Raw genomic sequence first — 19,601 nt, 5'->3', positions numbered from 1 at the left:
GGACCATTTGTGATGCCAATTGGCAGAGGGCACAGGAGGTCATAAGGGCTACAGAGATCCCCTGGATGAAGTTTTTACACTCTAGTTCACCAAAGTGTCTCTCTTAAGGTTTCTGCTGAAAGCCTTTATCACACTGGTCATCATAATCTCTGCCAAATGTACATGCAAATAATATCTATAAATATACAGATATAAAGAAATTATGTTCTTCAGGCCTTGTAGCAGTCACATGCCCCGAGACTGATTCCCAGATAGGAGGTGGAAGACCATTATCTCTCTAGCTTTCTGTTGTGTCTTTTACAACAGAAGTCTACTAGTATATAAATTAAAGGCCAATGCTGAGACCGTAGGGACTTCAGGAGGAAACTTAACAGGAACAGTGGGAGGTGGGCTGTCTGTTTTAAAGGTAAAGAACAAAGGACTGGGTCTTACAATATCTAGCGGTGCACAAAGATGCCCTGGCATCCTTCATCTGGGGGAAGACAGGCTGCCAGCAGGCTTGGTCTCATGAAAGGTGGATCTCAGTCATCCTGCTTGAAGAATGCTGTGAGACAGTCTTTGGGGCAAGCATTACTTTATAAGACAAGAGGGCATTTTATTAGCTGAGTTTAGGCACTAGTATGTGTGGTACAATTTTATTTTATTTGTAACCCTTTGTTTCCAATACAATATATTTACATTTATCCAAAACCCTATTATCTGAACCTCCACATTATGTGAATTCCTTCTTTGTCCCCCAGCACGAAATACATGCCCTCCACAGCATTTATCATTTATCCTGCTGGGGGACAAGGAAAGGATTCAGATAATGTGGAGGTTCAGATAATAAAGCAGAGCACTCTGGTCAGAAATGAGAGAAGGACAAGAAGTCCCCAGCGGCAGGGAAGGCCACCCTGCTGCTGAATGGGTCCAGCAAGGATACTGTCATGGGACTAAGCAAGCAACGGGACCATAATAATTGAGCTTCAAAGGGTTCCCTGTACTGCCACAGGGCTGGTGACTCCCCCCAGCATCTGGAGGTTGCAAGGTGCAAGATGGCTGTGGTCCTGGTGGGGCAGAGTCGAGTTCTGGCTAGGGGTCTCTGTTCCGCTTCACCAGGACTGCAGCCTCCCTTGGGTGTCACCAGCCCCACAGGGAGACCTTTGCAGCCCCACAGTCAGGGGACTGAGTAAGTGGCGCAGAGCAGGGTCTCTCCCAGCCAGGCCTGCAAGGAAGATGGCGGTGGGGAAGGCCACTCTACTGCTGAATGGATGAATAGCTCCTGCCCTCCTGATTATCCAAACTCCTGATCATCAGAATCTATGCTATTCGAATACTTGGGGGTATACTGTATTTCTGTTTGTTATCATTCGAATCTATAGTCTTCATTAACTAAATTTATATTTGATTTTCTCTATGAATGAATCTAAGTATTGTCCGTTACACAGCTCTGTGTTAAGCTGTGGTGTACTGTTCCTTTGGGAACAGTGAGTCTGGTAATTCTGTGAATGTCCAATAGATAAAGGGCTTAACATTCGCAGGGGACTGCTCGGAGGATTTGGGGTTTGGAGTATGCCTACAGCTAGTTGCATAAGAAACAGCAGAGCCTGCGTGCTTGTGTGGCCATGTCTTGGAGAGTCAAGGAGTTGACCTGAGGAAGGTACAGACAAGGCTTCCTCACATTAAAAATGGGTGTTACCAAGGTGCCTCACAACCTTGGATACCCCTAGGAAGTGTCACAAAATTAATACATAAGTAGCTGAAGGACACAAATGCTAAACAGGAAGAGAACTTAATTATGTTTGAATAAAGCATAAACAAGGATTAATAGGACCAAATTAAGAAAAAGAAATTAGACTGGAGATCAGGAATACACATCCTAGAAAGTAGTACACCTCTATCCCGATATAATGCGACCTGATATAACATGAATTTGGATATAACGTGGTAAAGCAGCGCTCCGGGGGAGGAGGGGGTGGAGCTGCGCGTTCTGGTGGATCAAAGCAAGTTCAATATAAGGCGGTTTCACCTATAAACACGGTAAGATTTTTTGGCTCCCGAGGACAGCATTATATGGGGGTAGAGGTGTATTTATTATATTGGTCTCCCAAGGAAAGCAAAAACCCTAATTTTTAATAACACATTTACATAGAAAGGGGAAAAAAAATCAATAAAAAATATGCTGTGGTGAGCATTCATAGAACAACAAGGGAAGCATGCTAGCATAAATCTAGCTGCATAATGCAAGGACACTTAACGACACTAGAGCCTGAGACTCTGCACATTTTTAAACAAAAGCAAAGCCACCAAAATAAATATATGCGAAAAATCATTTGTTTAAAAGTGTACTGTTTAAAAAAAGACTAATATACTAGGCTAAAACAGATGCATTTTTGACTTTAGCAGTCTATTACATATTTGTACCTGTAATTCTTTTTGTTGTCTACGACTATGATTAAGATAATCTTCATTCTTTCTCGTCTCATTTTCAATGGAACGTAAACGATGCTGAGATGTTGACAACTGTGACATTTTGTTTTCAACTTCTTTCTGCAAGTGACTTAACATATACAATTTATCATAAGATTATATGCTCTCCAACTACAAATTCTACCAAATGGACTAAACCATGGCTATAAGACAAGAATTCTGACTGATAGGGAGATTGAGCGCTTTACCATTAGCTCACTAGTTCATAATTGGTTATCATCCGATAGCTATTTAGTAGTCTCTGTTCAATCCCTAGTGGGTACTGCATTCATGTCAAATAAACCACCAACTCATTAAGAACCCTTATCGGCAACCTTAGCAGAAAGGCCAAGTACCTGAACTAAACTGGGTTATTAGTTCTAAAAATGCTAGTATACTTTAAGACCAGACAGAACTTTGGTTGGAGCAAAGTAACTAAGTCAGTATGGAGAAACTTGGCCTACCACCTCCCACGCTTGTTCTTTTTAAGAAGGATTTCAGTCCTCAGGACTGTTAATATGGCACAGTTAGTGAGCAGTAAATTAAAAAGCAAAACAGACACACTAGTTAACCTTCATATATAGTGGACAAAATACTCATATATAGCTTTCATAACTGGAAATGGCAGTGGCAGCATCTCAGCCGACCATAGTAAAAAACACTTTTTGCAGTAAAACATGCATATTTCAATATAGGCTTTAGTGTTTAAAAGGAACAACAGATTAAGCAGGATCCCAATATAAGGTTTAATAGTATAAGGCTTAATAAAAATACGTTTATAATATAAGAGACTAAACAAAAAACAAAAAACTCCCACTTCCCTCCCCTCACAAAATCTGCAACAGAAATATTGTAGCATTTTGGTAACAACTGAAAACTTGAAAAAAGTAAGTGGACTAGAAACTGACTATGAACATAAAAGAAGCTGACTGGTTTATTTCAATAATCTAAATGGAGAAAAATATAAATACTAAACCATACCCTAAATAGCAAAAAGTTGTTATTAGAACTCACAGAATTTAAAAAACAATATCTTAGGTGTTAAAAGTTAAGGAAAATTTCTTTTCAATACATTTTTAATTCAATGGTGCCCTATTTTCTCATTTCATCTGCATTATAGTTCAGTCCCCAAAATAAAGTATTTTAATGGTATTAATTGGAGTTGGTCAAAGAAGTTATCACCACCACCTCTGAAACCTCTCAAGAGTAAATACTGGTTTTCTTTTAAAGCTTGCTGTTTTGAAGAAGTAACCAGAATAATCAAGATGACTACATATAGCTGCACGTAGATATGCCAAATGCTTGGAACTGAGGCCTGGTCTACACTACAGAATTAGGTCAACATAAGGCAGCTTACACTGATTTAACAATATAAGTGTGTACACTAAAATTTTGCTCCCATCAAAGTAACTGCCCTGCTATGCCAACTTAACTCCACCTCCATGAGAGGCACAGAGTCAATGTCAAGGTAGTTAGGTTGACACAGTGCTGCACTGCTTACACAGACTATTATTGGCTTTCAAAAGCCATCCCACAATGCCCCAAACTGACAGTATAATTAATACAAGTGCTCCTGGTGAGGATGCACATCACTAACACTCGGAACAAAGTGCAAACATGCACAAGCAATGTAATTACTGCAGCTGTATGCCGACGTAAATTAGATTGACTTAATTTTGTAGCACAGACATGCCCTAACAAAATAGCTACAAATCTTTTAAAAAAGGGATTTGGGGTGAGGCTAATTTAGAATAGAAAAACTAAGTTATCTTACTCTCAACCAAAGCACTACTCCATTTTCAGAGTACTTTTAGAGACCTTTCATTTCAGGCTTGCTCTTTGACCAAGGCTACAAAAATGAAAGGAAGGTAACTGGATTTTTCAGAGTACGTTGCCTCTGCAAATTCCATGTCTCTGGGCCACATCCACATGCCACAAGCTCAAAACAATTAAGAAGGAACTCAAGAATGTGCATCTATTACAAAAGGTACTTCTGGAAAATATACTTGATTTTAATAAGTCCGGATGAGGAAAAAAAAAACTTCTCAAGAAAGAAGTGTGATGCAGGTACTGTCATGGAGTTAAGCCTACAGGAAAAGAAAGGTTAATTGAAGAGAGGGGTACCTTTTCTACAATTTTCAGAGTAGCAGCCGTGTTAGTCTGTATTCACAAAAAAGAAAAGGAGTACTTGTGGCACCTTAGAGACTAATAAATTTATTTGAGCATAAGCTTTCGTGAGCTACAGCTCACTTCATCGGATGCATTCGGTGGAAAATACAGTGGGGAGATTTATATATATATACACACACACACACACACACAAAACATGAAACAATGGGTTTCATCATACACACTGTAAGGAGAGTGATCACTTAAGATGAGCTACTACCAGCAGGAAGGAGAGGGGGGGAAAGGAGGAAAACCTTTTGTGGTGAGAAGAAAAGGAGTACTTGTGGCACCTTAGAGACTAAAATTTATTTGAGCATAAGCTTTCGTGAGCTACGGCTCACTTCATCGGATGCATTTTATCACCCTTTTGTGGTGATAATCAAGGTGAGCCATTTCCAGCACTTAACAAGAACGTCTGAGGAACAGTGGGGGGTAGGATGGGGGGAGAAATAACATGGAGAAATAGCTTTACTTTATGTAATGACCCATCCACTCCCAGTCTCTATTCAAGCCTAAATTAATTGTATCCAGTTTGCAAATTAATTCCAATTCAGCAGTCTCTCGTTGGAGTCTGGTTTTGAAGTTTTTTGTTGAAGGATGGCCACTCTCAGGTCTGTAATCATGCAATACAGAGGGGAGGGTTTTTTTTTAGATTTTGTGCTATAACACACTCCTGAACCCCTCAAACAGGAGTAGAGGGACAAAGAGCAAAAGATGTTACTTCTAACCCCCTTTAGAGAGAATACTTTACACTTCAGCAATACATGACACTGACCTTATTTCTGCTTCCACGTCTTTACTTAGGAATTTTGGCCTGGTATTATCAGACGAATAATAACGTCTCTCAAACACTTGATCACCCTCCGCAGTAAAAGCTTCTCTACAGTTTTTTGGAGGCCTTTTTCTCTGCATTACCTCACGAGCCTTTGGGTTACTCTGAAAAATAATGCATTTTCTCATAAAAAGAACTCACAATGGCTAGCAATTTGAAATGCTGTTTCTGATCCATGCTTAGCATCCCGTTTCTCTTAGGGCTACACTGGGGACTTATATCAACATAACTGTGTCTCTCAGGGATGTAAAAAAATCCACATCCCTGAGAAACATTGTTATGCCGATCTAACCCACACTGTAGACAGTGCTAGGGCGATGGAAGAATTCGCCTCTCGGGGAGATTGATTACCTACACCAATGGGAGAACCCCTCAGTGCAGGCAGTAACTTCATTGAAGCACTACACCATTTTAAATGTAGACAAAACCTTAAAGGACTTTGTCCTTTTACTTACCCAAGCAATACTTATCAGAAGAAATTAATCAAATACTTGTAATACTAGTTTCTTTCCTCATAAGCCATTATTTCCTGCCCTGTAAACCATTTTCTTTCTCCTCTCCACATTCCCTGCAATTTTCTGTATCTTTCAGATATTAAGATGCCCTGAACGAGGAGCAGTATGTTAAGTGCAGTCCAGACCGAGCTAATCCTATTAGTTCCCCCCCCCCCCGCCATATTACATTGTAAACTTGTATCTATTTTGCTGGGAACCAGAACTTCTTGGGGGACGGGAAAAGTTTTGTAAGAGTTTCAATAGTTCATGGATTAGGGACCCAATCTTATGGGGTTCCAAAGGCTTCTGTATAGATTATTTAGGTTAATCTTTCTAGCTACCCAATGGGACTCAGTGCTAAGTCTAGAAGATACCATCAGAGATGCTTAGTTTTGCAGTTCTCAAACTGTGGATTTGTGTCTCCAGAGAACATGCTTGCTAACAGCAAAAAAGGTTTTTAAATAAATAATTAAATAAATAAAATATAGAGGTGAAAAATAACAGACGTCAACCCTATTGTCCCTCTGCAAATTTGTGTACACAGAGTCAATCCCTTACCTCTCTCTAAAAGTGCAAAGTTTCAAAAAATTCAACGAACAGAAGACTGTTGGGAGCGGAATAGATCTGGACAAGGAGAAGAAGTCTGGAGATAAATGTGAGACGGGAGGGACAAGCAGTAGAAACAAAAGTGAAACTGTCTGAGCAGCATATTCCAGAAGTCTTGAGACCTCTCTCAGTGTAGCATTCATTGATTTGAGATCTACCATACCATTCTCTCACTAGAAGGGAAAGCCTATAATGGCAGCAGACCGTAAGAGAGACCCAGTTTGGGTCTCATATCTCTGAGTTGTGAAGAATATGCATTAAGGTTATAACAACCAACAAGAATGCACTTTTAAGTAGAAATCCATGATTAAATAAGAGTCTTCCTGACTAGTGATTTAAATCATGATTAAGTCAATTTGATTTAAATCAAATCCACCCTGCTTTGAACCAGTGACAAGAACTGTTTTAACTGCTAGCAAAACCAGAACAATATTATTTAACTCATTTAAAGAAAAGCTTTTTGAAACACAGCTTTCTGAGGGTGCTGAAAATAGCTTTGACCAACAGACAAAGGCAGTTAAAGAGTTTTCAGCTATGGTTCAGGCGGACTTGCTGTCATTAACTACTATCAGTAACAGGTTAAATTTCCAACTGTAGATGGTTCTCTGGTGTCCCCTTAATATTAGATATAGACTTTAAGGGCAGAAGGGACCATCCAAATTATATAGTCAGACTTCCTGCACCATTGCAGGCCAGAGAACCTCAACCCTCCACTTCTGTAATAGTCTCATAGCCTCTTGCTGAGTTACTGAAGTTTTGATTTAAGAACTTCACATTACAGAGAATAAACGATTTACTCTAGTTCAAACCAGCAAGCGACCCATATCCCACACAGCAGGAGAAGGCAAAAAACCTCTAGGGTGTCGCCAGTATGACCTGGGGAAAATACCTTCCCGACCCCAAAAATGGTAAAAATCAGTTAGACCTTGACCATGTGGGTGAGAACCACCTGAGAAAGAATTCTATGTAGTAACTCGTACCCCTCCCCACTAGTGTCCCATCTCCAGCCATTGGAGATATTTGTTAAATGCGGTCACAAATGGGCCATACATCACTGTAGGCAACCTCATCATATATCCCCTCCATAAAACTTATCATGCTCACTCTTGAAGCCAGTTAGGTTTTTTGCCTATACTATTCTCCTTAGAAGGCTGTTCTAGAACTGCAGTCCTCTAACGGTTAGAAACCTTTGTCTAATTTCAAGCCTAAAATTTGTTGATGGCCAGTTCATATCCATTTGTTCCTGTGCCAACATTGGCCCTTAACTTAACTCCTATCTCTCTGGGATGTTTATCCCTCTGATATATTTAGAGAGAGCAATCATATTTCCCTAAAGACTTCATTTTATTAGGCTAAACAAGCCTAGCTCCTTAAGTCTCCTCTCATAAGATAGGTTCTCCATTCCTCTAATCATCCTACTAGACCTTCTCTGCATTTGTTCCAGTTTGAATACATCTTTTTTGAACACAGTATTCCATATGTGATCTCACCAGCGTCTTCTACAACAGAAAACATCACTTCCCTATTTTTACTGGAAATACCTCGCCAGATGCACCCTAGGATTGTGCTAGCCTTTTTCACAGCTGCATCACATTGGCAGCTCAGTCATCCTGCGATCAACCAATGCACGCAGATCTTTCTCGTCCTCTCGCTTACAACTGCTAAGTCCCTATCTTATAGCAAAAATTCTTTTAAGTAAGCCATTAACCTTGCAAATTGCACTGTTATATTTCATCCCATTTCTATTACTCCAATTTCAAAGTTCATCCAAATTTTCTTGTGAGATATTCCAGCCCTCTTCTGTATTGGCAATACCACGCAAACTCTAGATCATCCGCAAATTTTATTAGCATACTCCCATTTTTTGTGCCAATGTCATGAACGAAACTTTTAAATAATACTGGTCCCAAGAACCATCCATGGGGAACTCCATTAGTAACCTTCCATCTGCCTGACAATACACCTTTCAGTATGACCCGCTGTTGTCCCCCATTTAACCAGTTCCTTACCCACCTTTCACCTATTACTTCTCATAGTAATCTACATCCTCTCCAATTTAACTAATCATTTACCATGTAGAATTGTAATGAATGCTTTCCTAAAATCCAAATAGATTAGATCTAGTGCATTTCCTTTGTCTAAAAAAATCAGTTCGCTTCTCAAAGAAAGATTAAATTGATCTAGCACAATGGTTCCCAAACTAGGGGTGCCGTTTGTTCAGGGAAAGCCCTGGACAGGCTGGGCCGGTTTGTTTACCTGCCGAGTCCACAGGTTCAGCCGATCGCAGCTCCCACTGGTCGCGGTTCGCCATTCTCGGCCAGTGGGGGCTGCGGGAAGCAGCACAAGCCGAGGGACGTGCTGGCCGCCCTTCCCGCAGCCCCCATTGGCCTGGAGCGACGAACCACGGCGAGTTGGAGCTGCAATCGGCCAAACCTGCAGACGCGGCAGGAAAACAAACTGGCCCGACCCACCAGGGGCTTTCCCTGAACAAGCGACACCCCTAATTTGGGAACCACTGAGCTAGCAGGATCTACCTTTGGTAAAATAATGTTGTATTCTATCCTAATTACCTTTTACCTCTAAGTCCTTAACTAATTACTCTTTCAAAATTTGTTCTAAGACCTTGCACACAATTTAGGTCAAATTAAGAGGTCTGTAGTTTCCTGGATTACTCTTTTTTCCCCTTTTCTTAAAGTAGGATATCCACATTTCTCCAGTCATAGGGCATGATCCCAAAGTTGACTGATTCATTAAAAATCTTTGCAATTGGGCTTGCAGTTTCATGTGCCAGTTCCGTTAATATTCTTGGATAGGGGTTATGAAGGACCCCCTTTGATCCTATTAAGTGAGGTGCTGTTTTAAGCACAAGTCTTGGACCACCTGAGTCTTATTTTTAAAGGAGTGGCAAATGAAGAACCTCTCTAATGTGCCCCTCTCCTCGGCACAACTAACAGCAAATATGGGGGTCATTATTGGGAATAGCCATCTCACATGAAGGACAGTTCTCAAACCCTGGCGAGGGCATAGCACTATATAACACTAACACAAATGAAAGCTAACTAACTACTAATTACAAGGTACTACTAATTATTTACAAAAATCAACGAGGAAACAAACAACATGGGAAGCTCTGACTCTAGAATGAAGGATGTAAGCACGATATATATATCGCTGCGCTGCCCTTATATAGCCATGGAAAGGTCTTAGGGCCAGAGTGCAGGAGCACCACCCCTATGGGTACTGCTAGGAAAAGTTCTCCGGCTTCAGTGCACTGGCTCTGTACACGTGTGTACTGAGTTGAATACACATCTGCAACCATTCAAAGAAGAATGCCTTATTACTATAGGTATCTTGGGGCAGCAAGAAGCAATCCGGTTACCTTTTTTTAATTACAAAAAGCCTCATTAGCATATAAATTCATTTTAAAACTTATAGCAAAAACAAATATGGCAGTTATGTCCTACCTTAATTAGTAGGATTGCTTCTATACCCCTCATGTCAATCAAACAATTAGCAACCACTGCATTATCTATTTCTAAAGCTGTAAGGACTGATGGGAATTCTGGATGCTGAACAGCCCTATGAGACAAGAAGAAAAGAAACAGAACTAAAATGTACATATATAAACAGTGCAAACCGCTTTAAAAATTCACCTGACCGTACATTAGAAAATGCATTATATATTGGAGTTACTATTAAGCCATTTGGATCAAGGTTCTGAAACAGCAATTTTATTCAAAACTTGGAACTCACCTGGGTCTGACATCATAAACTTCATTTCGAAACCTACTGACAATTATTTGAGGCCGATATCCAGATGGATAAAACTTTGACATCAGTGTCTGAAGTGTTCTCTCATCATGATGATTATCACAACAAAATGCCTGCAGTAGGCTTTTTAAACAAGTTTCAACGGCCAAAGTAAGTTCAGCATCTTTGAGACTAATGAAAGCACCTAAATATAGACAAAAGTCAAGACTTCAGAGGCACAGTATCAAATATATTTTAATATGCAAGTGCAATTAAAATGTAACTACATTATTCTTTGTTTTAATTTTTAAAAACCATTTGAAAACATATTTAATTTTTTTAAGCTCAGGTTAGGTTTTCTAAGCAATAATGTAAATACAAATAGATAATTTGTTCTCTTACATGCAAATTTCTCTTCTCACAAACTCTTTGAGAAGCACACCCTCACAATGGGTGGGTCCTTTCCTCTGAAATCTCTGGAAGTAGTTCATGGCTAAATCCATGAATCTCCATGGTAGCATTTTCTGAAATGCTTCCAGTTCCATGAGCAGGGCCAGACAGGCAGAACTAAAAGGTCTCAATGTGTAGAATGACAGGTTTCAGAGTAGCAGCCATGTTAGTCTGTATCCACAAAAAGAAAAGGAGTACTTTTGGCACCTTAGAGACTAACAAATTTATTTGAGCGTAAGCTTTCGTGAGCTACAGCTCACGAAAGCTTACGCTCAAATAAATTTGTTAGTCTCTAAGGTGCCAAAAGTACTCCTTTTCTCAACATGTAGAAAAGATTATGGCGTTCGGAGGAGGGATTTGGTTTATTAGGAACTGGGGAACTTTTTAGGAAAGGAGGAACCTATACAGGAAGGATGGGCTCCACCTGAACCAAAAAGGTGCTGGTCTGTAAAATTAAAAGGTTCTTAGAATATTTTTTAATTTAAGGCTGGAGAAGGCTGATAGGTGCAGAAGAGCACATGGTCTGGACATACACATCCCTTAGGGGAAGGTTTATTAAAAGGGATACTCTATCTAACCTCTAATTCTTTAATAGGATATGAAGTACAGGAAGAAACTGAAGAGAAACAGTCCCATTCAATTACATCACATGGAGGCAGATAACTAAATACTGACAAAAAATTTTCTACGTGCTTCTACAAACATGCTTGAAGTCTGAATATTAAGATGGGTGAACTATAGTGCCTATAAATTCAATGAGGATTTCAACTATCCATATTGACTGCGGTACATGTCACCTCAGGAAGGGATACAGAGATAAAATTTCTATACACCATTAATGACTGCTTCTTGGAGCAACTAGTCCTGAAACCCAGAAGGGCAGAGGCAACTCCTGATTTAGTCTTAATGTACGGGGAGATGTCAGAAAACCAGTAAAGTGCCTGAAATCACTATGGCTTATTGCTAAAAGCAGCCAAATCAGCAGGCTGTAAAGTGGCCATATAGCAAACTCAGCTTGACCAAGGAAGGAGGGAAGGGGGTTTTGGGTGCCACAAAAAGGGCAGCTTGACCCTGTGTCCTTCCTGATAAGAACGGTGTTGAAGTTGCCGATCCTGCTCTTCTAAAATGCATGTATGTGCCCCAGGAATGTCTATTGGGGCCTCAAGGCTGCCAATTCTGGAAAAACCCACACCTGGTTAATCAATCAGAAGGAGCTTCTTGCTTGACCATTGGAACTGCTTCCTTAACAAGTTTTCTTTAAGGGACATGTCATTCTATTACTAAATGTAACATATAAATAAGGGGAAAAAGTTTGAGGTAGTGGGACTCTTCAGGACTGGACTCCCTCTCTGGATGCATCTTGTGTTCCCCACCAGCAGACGGGCTGCCGTTGTGCCACTCGAGAGCCACGCTCAGTTTTGGTAATCATCAAGGGTTGGGGGGTGTTTTACTAACCTGTTGTGGACATGTGTATAAGTGCTTGAGAATAAGGAAAGTTTAGCTTTAAGTGAAAGCACTTTTGTGTTGTCCTGTTTGCGCCAGCCATCTATTGGTCGGATGGCCGTGTCTCCCGATTTATTTCCTGACACCACATCGCACAGCGTAAAAGTTACCAAGAGCTTTGGGTTGAAAGAACCCCTGGTAACAGTAAATGGTGCACAGGATGTGGTCCAAGAGGTGAATACAGCTGAATCGCTTGGCAATAGCAACCATTATGTAATGAAATTGAACATCCTTATAAAGGGGAAAATACTAAAGAAACTCACCACAGTGGCATTTAACTTCAGAAAGGGTAACTACAGAAAAACAAGGAAGCTAAACAGAAATGAAAACGGACACTCAAAAGAGTGAAATGCCTGCAAGCTGCATGAAGACTTTTTAAAAACACCTAATAGAGATTCAAACTATAGGTATACTTCAAATAAAAGAAAAAACAAGAGGACCAAAAAATAAACTATGGTTCAACGGAGTAAAAGAAGCAGTAAGAAACAAAAATTGGAAGTCAAATCCTACTGAGGAAAATAGAAAGGAACATTTACACTTGATTTGCTAGACTTCAAGTATAATTAGGCAGGCCAGAAAATAAATTTGAAGAGCAACAAGCAAAGACATGAAAACTAATAGCAATTAAAAAAAAAAAAAATCAGAAGCAGGAAGCCTGCTAAACCATCAGTGGGGCCGCTGGACAATCAAGGTGCTAAAGGAGCACTCAAGGAATGCAAAGCTATTGCAGAGAAGCTAAATGAATTCTTTGAAACAGTCTGCACTTGAGAGATTATGAGGGAGATTCCCACACTTGAGCCATTATTTTTAGGTGACAAATCTGAGAAACTGTCCCAAACTGAGGTGTCAATAGAGATGGCTCTGGAACAAACTGATAACTTTTACTGTAATAAAGTCACCATGTCGTTATGACCTTTAGATTACAGCAGCATGGACACTTGAGAGATAATGTGTCTTGCTGACACAGCGAAAACACTGTTGCATGTTGGTCAAAAACAAGGACTGACAATCGGCAAGATAGGCAGCACTTAAATCCCGGCCACCCGGGCATGCCTGAGAGGTTCTGTCCCAAATTAAGAAGGGGAGCAGTAACTCGGTAGAAGCTTAAACTTAAAGTCCTAATAAAAAGTCTTTCTTTATTCCCCTTTTTTAAAATAAAATAAGTAAACGGTAAGAATGACTGACTAATTACTAAGCTGACTATTAACTATAAAACTCTCTTAGCTAAAAGTAGGTAAGAGGTGCTGCTAATTGCTCTGATGGAAGCCAAAGGCAGTAGAGAAGAAAATGAGGTACAGTTGGTCGTGCAGTGCTATGTAACTGCCCGAGGCAGTGCGAGACGGGCACTGCTACTACAAATCTCTGATTACAAGTGCTGGGCGCATGAACACCTAAAGTGGAGCACCCACAGGGACACTCCTTGAAGATGAATGAGTGACTCCTTTTAGGCTGAAATTTTGCATCAGGCTTTGGCACTGAGAAAGGCTTAGTAGCCACACAATTAATGCTTGGGGAAAACTTCTCCCAAACTCCAGAACTACCACAGCCTCTTGTAGAAAGTTGTTCTATAACAGTTTTCTCATCCTTCTGGATCCTTTGCAGAAGGTTATACATCAGAACCTTTGACTAAGTGGCCTCCCCCACTTTTTATGCTACACAAAATGAGGAACAGAGGCAACTTCTCACTGGAGAAGTTCCACAAGGATCAATTCTCTCTCCAGTCCTTTTCAAACATCTACATGTGATCTCTAGGTCAGCTGGTCAGATGACATGAACTCAAGTGCCAGCAATATGCAGATAATATACTACTCTACATAGCCTTCACCACCACCATATTACTACCACCAAGATACTCAATGAGATCAGCTCTTGGATGGAGAACAGCTGGGTGAATCTCAATCTGAACAAGATAGAAATGGTTGTGGGGGTGGGGGGGCAAAGAGAAGTATTTTGAAGAGCCTGCAACTATGCTGCCGTCTATGTCAGATGTCAGTTAAATATACACGCCACAATTGGTCAATACCGTCTATAGTGTAGGAGTACTCTAATTCCTTGCCAACACAGAACTCTCACATAGCAGCATCTGTAAATACTACTTTCTACCATACCTTCTTGGCTAGGAAACTGTCCCATTCTGGAGGACAAACATTATTCATGCTTTCATCACCTTTCAGCTGGATTACAGCTATGCAATATACCTGGGCATGGAGCCTTCAGCACTTAAACTCCATCTAGTTAATAATGCAGCAACGCAAGCTACCACAAACATATCCTCTGCTTTCTACACTGGCTTACCATGAACTTGATTTGAAATTCTAAGGTCTCAGTCCTTCTATTCAAAGCACTCCATGACCTGGAGCCAGGATACCTAAGAGATCATCTAAAGCTCCAGGATGAAGACCATGGTCGACAAACTGCTTCTCTGGCACAATGTAACTCTTAACAATAAGAGAAGTTTGTGTGTGAAGGAGATAACTTTCTCCAGGTGCTGTCCGAGATGGTGGAATGAACGCCTCCAGGAACTAAGGGCCATCACAAACCTCACCACTTTCTGTTCCAATGGAAGCCACATTTCTTTGATCTTATCTTTTCTAACAAGACATAGTAACAGCTATATTTATGTTAAAATAAAAAACAAGACATTACAAAAACAAAAAACACTCCACTATATATGCTTCTCCCTCTGTCAAAGAAACACATGCTAGATGTAGTTATATGTTAAATGCATTACCGCAAGGTGTTCAGATTATATTACGGTGATGAGCGTGGTATAAAAACCTATACACAGAATAGAGGAGAACAAGATCATTTCCTAAATTCCATTTTCCTAAACATAACTGCTATCTTCAGCAAGGCCTGGGGTGACCCAAAGACAGCAAGAATTCAAATCAACAATGAAACTACATGAAAATTACAAAATTAGATTAAGACTGAGTCTACGCACAGAACTATTCAAACTATTTAAAAACGATTTGCATTCAACTAACCAGCTTGGTAGAAGCTGGTTCTGTGACTGCTCCAGTAGGTTGAAAAAGAGCGAAACTGAGGGACAGTTAGTGGGCTGGGATATTTATATATTTGGTCTAGGAAATGCAGACCTTAAGAGAATTGAACATCATGCCCCTTAGGTGACAAATACTTTTCAAAAAGGCTCTGTGTTCACATGACCAAGTGTACAGTGGGACTCTATAGAGGCAAACTTTTTACGTTCCTTTATGCAAGGGCTGTCTTACCTAGAGGTCCAATAGGTTTGTATTTAAAATGTCCTTTTCTACAGGCATCTTCAATTGCTTCAAGAAGGACTGGCACATGTTGTCCAAATCTTTTCAATCTATTTGTTTTACTGTCTGTCAGCTCCTTCAGCTGTCTTTGCTTGGAATCCAGTGCTTGTTTCACATCAAGTTCTTCTTGCCTGAGAAATGGAAAGGCTACTGAAACATTTTGTAACAAATTTATAAATAAAATTTTGTCAAACGTTGTTATATCAGTTGTCAAATTTAGCAGTCAGATTTTCTTGTTGCCGTAACAAAGCTTGTTACAATTGGAAAAAGGATTTAGGCTTCAAAATGAAGAATATGCTGAACTAAACTCATTGCTCTAGAGTACATGGATTTGAAAAACATTTTCATTTGTACCAAAAAGTGACATGCACAGAGCAACAATACAAACACAAGCAAGAGTCAATAATAAAAACAGAAAGAAAGATTTCCAAGATAACTTCAAAAGGTACATAGTACTAATATCAGAAGTGTGACTACAGAAAGGAATTTCACTAACTCGATGTTAGGTGTACACAGACTCAGAACAGAAATGTGAAGGTAGAGATGGTAACATATTGAGTTCAAGAAAGTGTAAGCTAGAATATGAACATGAGTTCCATTGTACATGTGAGCTTACCAGAAGAGGCTTGATAAATGCAATTATGGTTTTACCATTTATCTTATGGGTATCATCAACATTTCATAAATAGTCTGCACAAACAAATGATATACAAAACATACAGGAAATATCAGTAGAACTCAAGTGATAATCATGTTATGAATGTAATTAGAAGTCCAGCATCTTCCAGAAATGTTCTTCTAGGTAAAAACACACCAATAAGAAACAATTTTGATGTAGAAGTAAGATCGTGGGAATTAAGGAAGATTAACAGGACTAATATGAGAAGAGTAAGCATCAATAAATGTCAAGTCCCTTATTATATTACAGTCACAACCACCATTATCTGCCTGAGTTTTTAAATTTAAAAAAGTCTGACTTTTTTTTAAAAAACAAAAAACAACCGTTTTTCACCCACCCTGTCTTAGATTAAATCAGATTTTAATTTTAGCACTGCATTTCACCTTAAATGTCAGCACATTTTGTACTTTGTGCTGAGAACTTTCAAACTTAGCCTCACTGTAGATGATGGACCAAGTAGTACCAGATCATAAGGTGCTTTGGGAGAATTAGGACTAAAAAATAAATCAAGTCTAGTGCTGCATGGAGTACTTGAAATACAGGTAATGAAGCAGAACACCTATTACCATTTGTTATAAAGAAACTTGGATAATTAAAAACAAAGTTAAACTTACTTGAGTCTAGCATGTTCTTCCTTGAATTTGTAGACAGCCTGCTGAAATTGATCCATATCTTGAACCATCATGACCTCTTGATCATGGACGATCTTCAACTGCTCTTTCAACTGGACTATTTTTTTCTGTGTTTCCAACTTTTCAGACTCTGAAACTTGATCAGCACTGTAACAGTACACAGACCACGATTCAATATTTTAAAAATCACACACAATGGATGACCGTGAAAAGAAAAAAAATTGTACAATTGTTTAAAACATACATTTTAGCATTTAACAGGTTTTATTAAGCAAGCATATCCAACATTATTCAACAGCAGAAAAACCTGTCTGTTGTCTGGCCTGCATGTGACACACTCTAACTAAATGCAAGGTCTATTTGGGATCATGACCACATACAGTCTGGCTGTTAACAATGAATTTCCCTTACCAAAACCAGAATTAAACATTTCCAAAATAAACTAAAAAATCCAGGCAATTAGATAAGTGAATAAAATCAGATATGGAGGTGTGACAACTTAAGGCAGGATCTAAGTCTAAGAAACACAGAAGGGTAATTATGGTTACCTACCACAGGTGCACAATGCAGAACAAAGCATTTATCTATTTTTAATATTGTAGAAATTGATCAGGTTTTTTCATGTTTTAAAACGCACATCATGGCAACGTCTATCATGCTTTCTTTGAGCAATAGGTGCTCTATAACAATAAGCAGTTCCCATAGGAAAAAATGGAAATAAACCTTGTAACTAAAAATAAATACAAGATAAAATAAGGTTGTTTTTGTTTTACCCAACACTCCCCCCTTCAAACACCACAAGTACAGTATGTGTAGAACCTGTACCAGATGTATTACAAGTTATAGGACCCGAGTGTCATCCATTCTCCCCGACACTGCTCAAATAATCAGTCCCTTATCATACAAGCACAAATGTTATCAATTTTCTCATGTCGCATTCATTTTACAAAGCAAGTTTGTGTCCTACTGCAAGGTGTGGATGCACCAAACAAATACGTTTCCCCTTTGTCTCCCTAATGCCCTGCTGTACAGTACTTGCAGGAACTGATGCCACAGCTTGATCATGAAATCAACACTATGCCTATGATCCTAAAGAGCCCCTGGATGCCTAGTAAAGGGTTCCCTGTTCTCCAACAACAACTCCTATCAAACCTGACAAACTCACTACACCTAACGCATTGCTGTCACAGTATTTATCTATAAAGAATGTTGCGTAAAGTACCAAAAGCTTATATCATACTGATCATCATAAGCCTTTCGAGAGAGATATATGGGTGTTGCACAACAAGTTGTGTGACTTATACTAAAAATATGTTTAAGTAAGCAGGGATGATATACAAAGTTTTTACATTAATTTACTTGTCTCCCCCTAGATCTTCCATGCAGAATATGTCAAACACAAAGGAAGCCCTATTTATATATCAAGTCAATAGAAAAACATGCTGGCTGAGGGGAGAGGAGAGAGTTGTAATTAGCATGGGAGGCCAAGACCACGGGGGTTATCTGGTCTCTAAGGTCAAAACAATTGAGTTTTGGAGAAATATACCTGAAGCAAAAACTTGCGGCACCTTAGAAGCTAACAAATTTATTAGAGCATAAGCTTTTGTGAGCTACAGCTCACTTCATCAGATGCATACAGTGGAAAATACAGTGGGGAGATTTTATATACACAGAGAACATGAAACAATGGGTGTTACCATACAGACCATAACAAGAGTGATCAAGAAAGGCGAACTATTACCAGCCGAAGAGCGGGGGGGGGGGGAGGAGGCCTTTTGTACTGATAATCAAGGTGGGCCATTTCCAGCACTTTACAAGAACAGTAGGAGGGGAAAACAAACAAGGGGAAATAGTTTTACTTTGTGTAATGACCCATCAACTCCCAGTCTCTATTCAAGCCTAAGTTAATTGTATCCAGTTTGCAAATTAATTCCAATTCAGCAGTCTGTCATTGGAGTCCATTTTTGAAGTTTTTTTGTTGAAGGATAGCCACTCTCAGGTCTGTAATCGAGTGATCAGAGAGACTGAAGTGTTCTCCGACTGGTTTTTGAATGTTATCATTCTTGACGTCTGATTTGTGTCCATTTATTCTTTTACGTAGAGACTGTCCAGTTTGGCCAATGTACATGGCAGAGGGGCATTGCTGGCACATGATGGCATATATTACATTGGTAGATGTGCAGGTGAACGAGCCTCTGATAGTGTGGCTGATGTGATTAGGCCCTATGATGGTGTCTCCTGAAAAGATGTGTGGATACAGTTGGCAACGGCCTTTGTTGCAACGATAGGTTCCTGGGTTAGTGTTTTTGTTGTGTGGTGTGTGGTTGCTGGTGAGTATTTGCTTCAGGTTGGGAAGCTGTCTGTAAGCAAGGACTGGCCTGTCTCCCAAGATCTGTGAGAGTGATGGGTCCTTCAGGATAGGTTGTAGATCCTTGATGATGCGTTGGAGAGGTTTTAGTTGGGGGCTGAAGCTGATGGCTAGTGGCGTTCTGTTATTTTCTTTGTTGGGCCTGTCCTGTAGTAGGTGACTTCCGGGTACTCTTCTGGCTCTGTCAATCTGTTTCTTCACTTCAGCAGGTGGCTATTGTAATTGTAAGAACTCTTGATAGAGATCTTGTAGGTGTTTTTCTCTGTCTGAGGGATTGGAGCAAATGCGGTATAGCTTGGCTGTAGACAATGGATCGTTTGGTATGGTCTGGATGAAAGCTGGAGGCATGTAGGTAAGTACAGTGGTCAGTAGGTTTCCGGCATAGGGCG

General features: G+C 39.8%; 1 protein-coding gene across 8 annotated transcripts in view; it reads right to left on the bottom strand.

Annotated features, from left to right (window-relative positions):
* SMC6 (structural maintenance of chromosomes 6) overlaps positions 1-19,601 on the bottom strand; it is a 98,258-nt gene that overhangs the window by 52,117 nt on the left and 26,540 nt on the right. For all 8 annotated transcript variants that reach the window (XR_005291761.2, XR_006279738.1, XR_006279737.1 and 5 more), the window contains exons 13-18: positions 16,827-16,991; positions 15,486-15,664; positions 10,303-10,504; positions 10,014-10,128; positions 5,393-5,553; positions 2,404-2,539 (exon numbers count right to left, since the gene is read on the bottom strand). Coding sequence is in view for 5 of the 8 variants with exons in the window: in XM_038394147.2 (XP_038250075.1) it covers positions 2,404-2,539; positions 5,393-5,553; positions 10,014-10,128; positions 10,303-10,504; positions 15,486-15,664; positions 16,827-16,991 (958 nt within the window). In the remaining 3 variants the exon portion in view is untranslated. The remainder of the gene's footprint in view (positions 1-2,403; positions 2,540-5,392; positions 5,554-10,013; positions 10,129-10,302; positions 10,505-15,485; positions 15,665-16,826; positions 16,992-19,601) is intronic.

This window comes from Dermochelys coriacea, chromosome 3 (assembly GCF_009764565.3).
Source record: "Dermochelys coriacea isolate rDerCor1 chromosome 3, rDerCor1.pri.v4, whole genome shotgun sequence".
Taxonomy (NCBI): domain Eukaryota; kingdom Metazoa; phylum Chordata; order Testudines; family Dermochelyidae; genus Dermochelys; species Dermochelys coriacea.
Note: the sequence above shows the minus strand (reverse complement) of the source record. Positions and strands in the feature narration are given on the sequence as shown.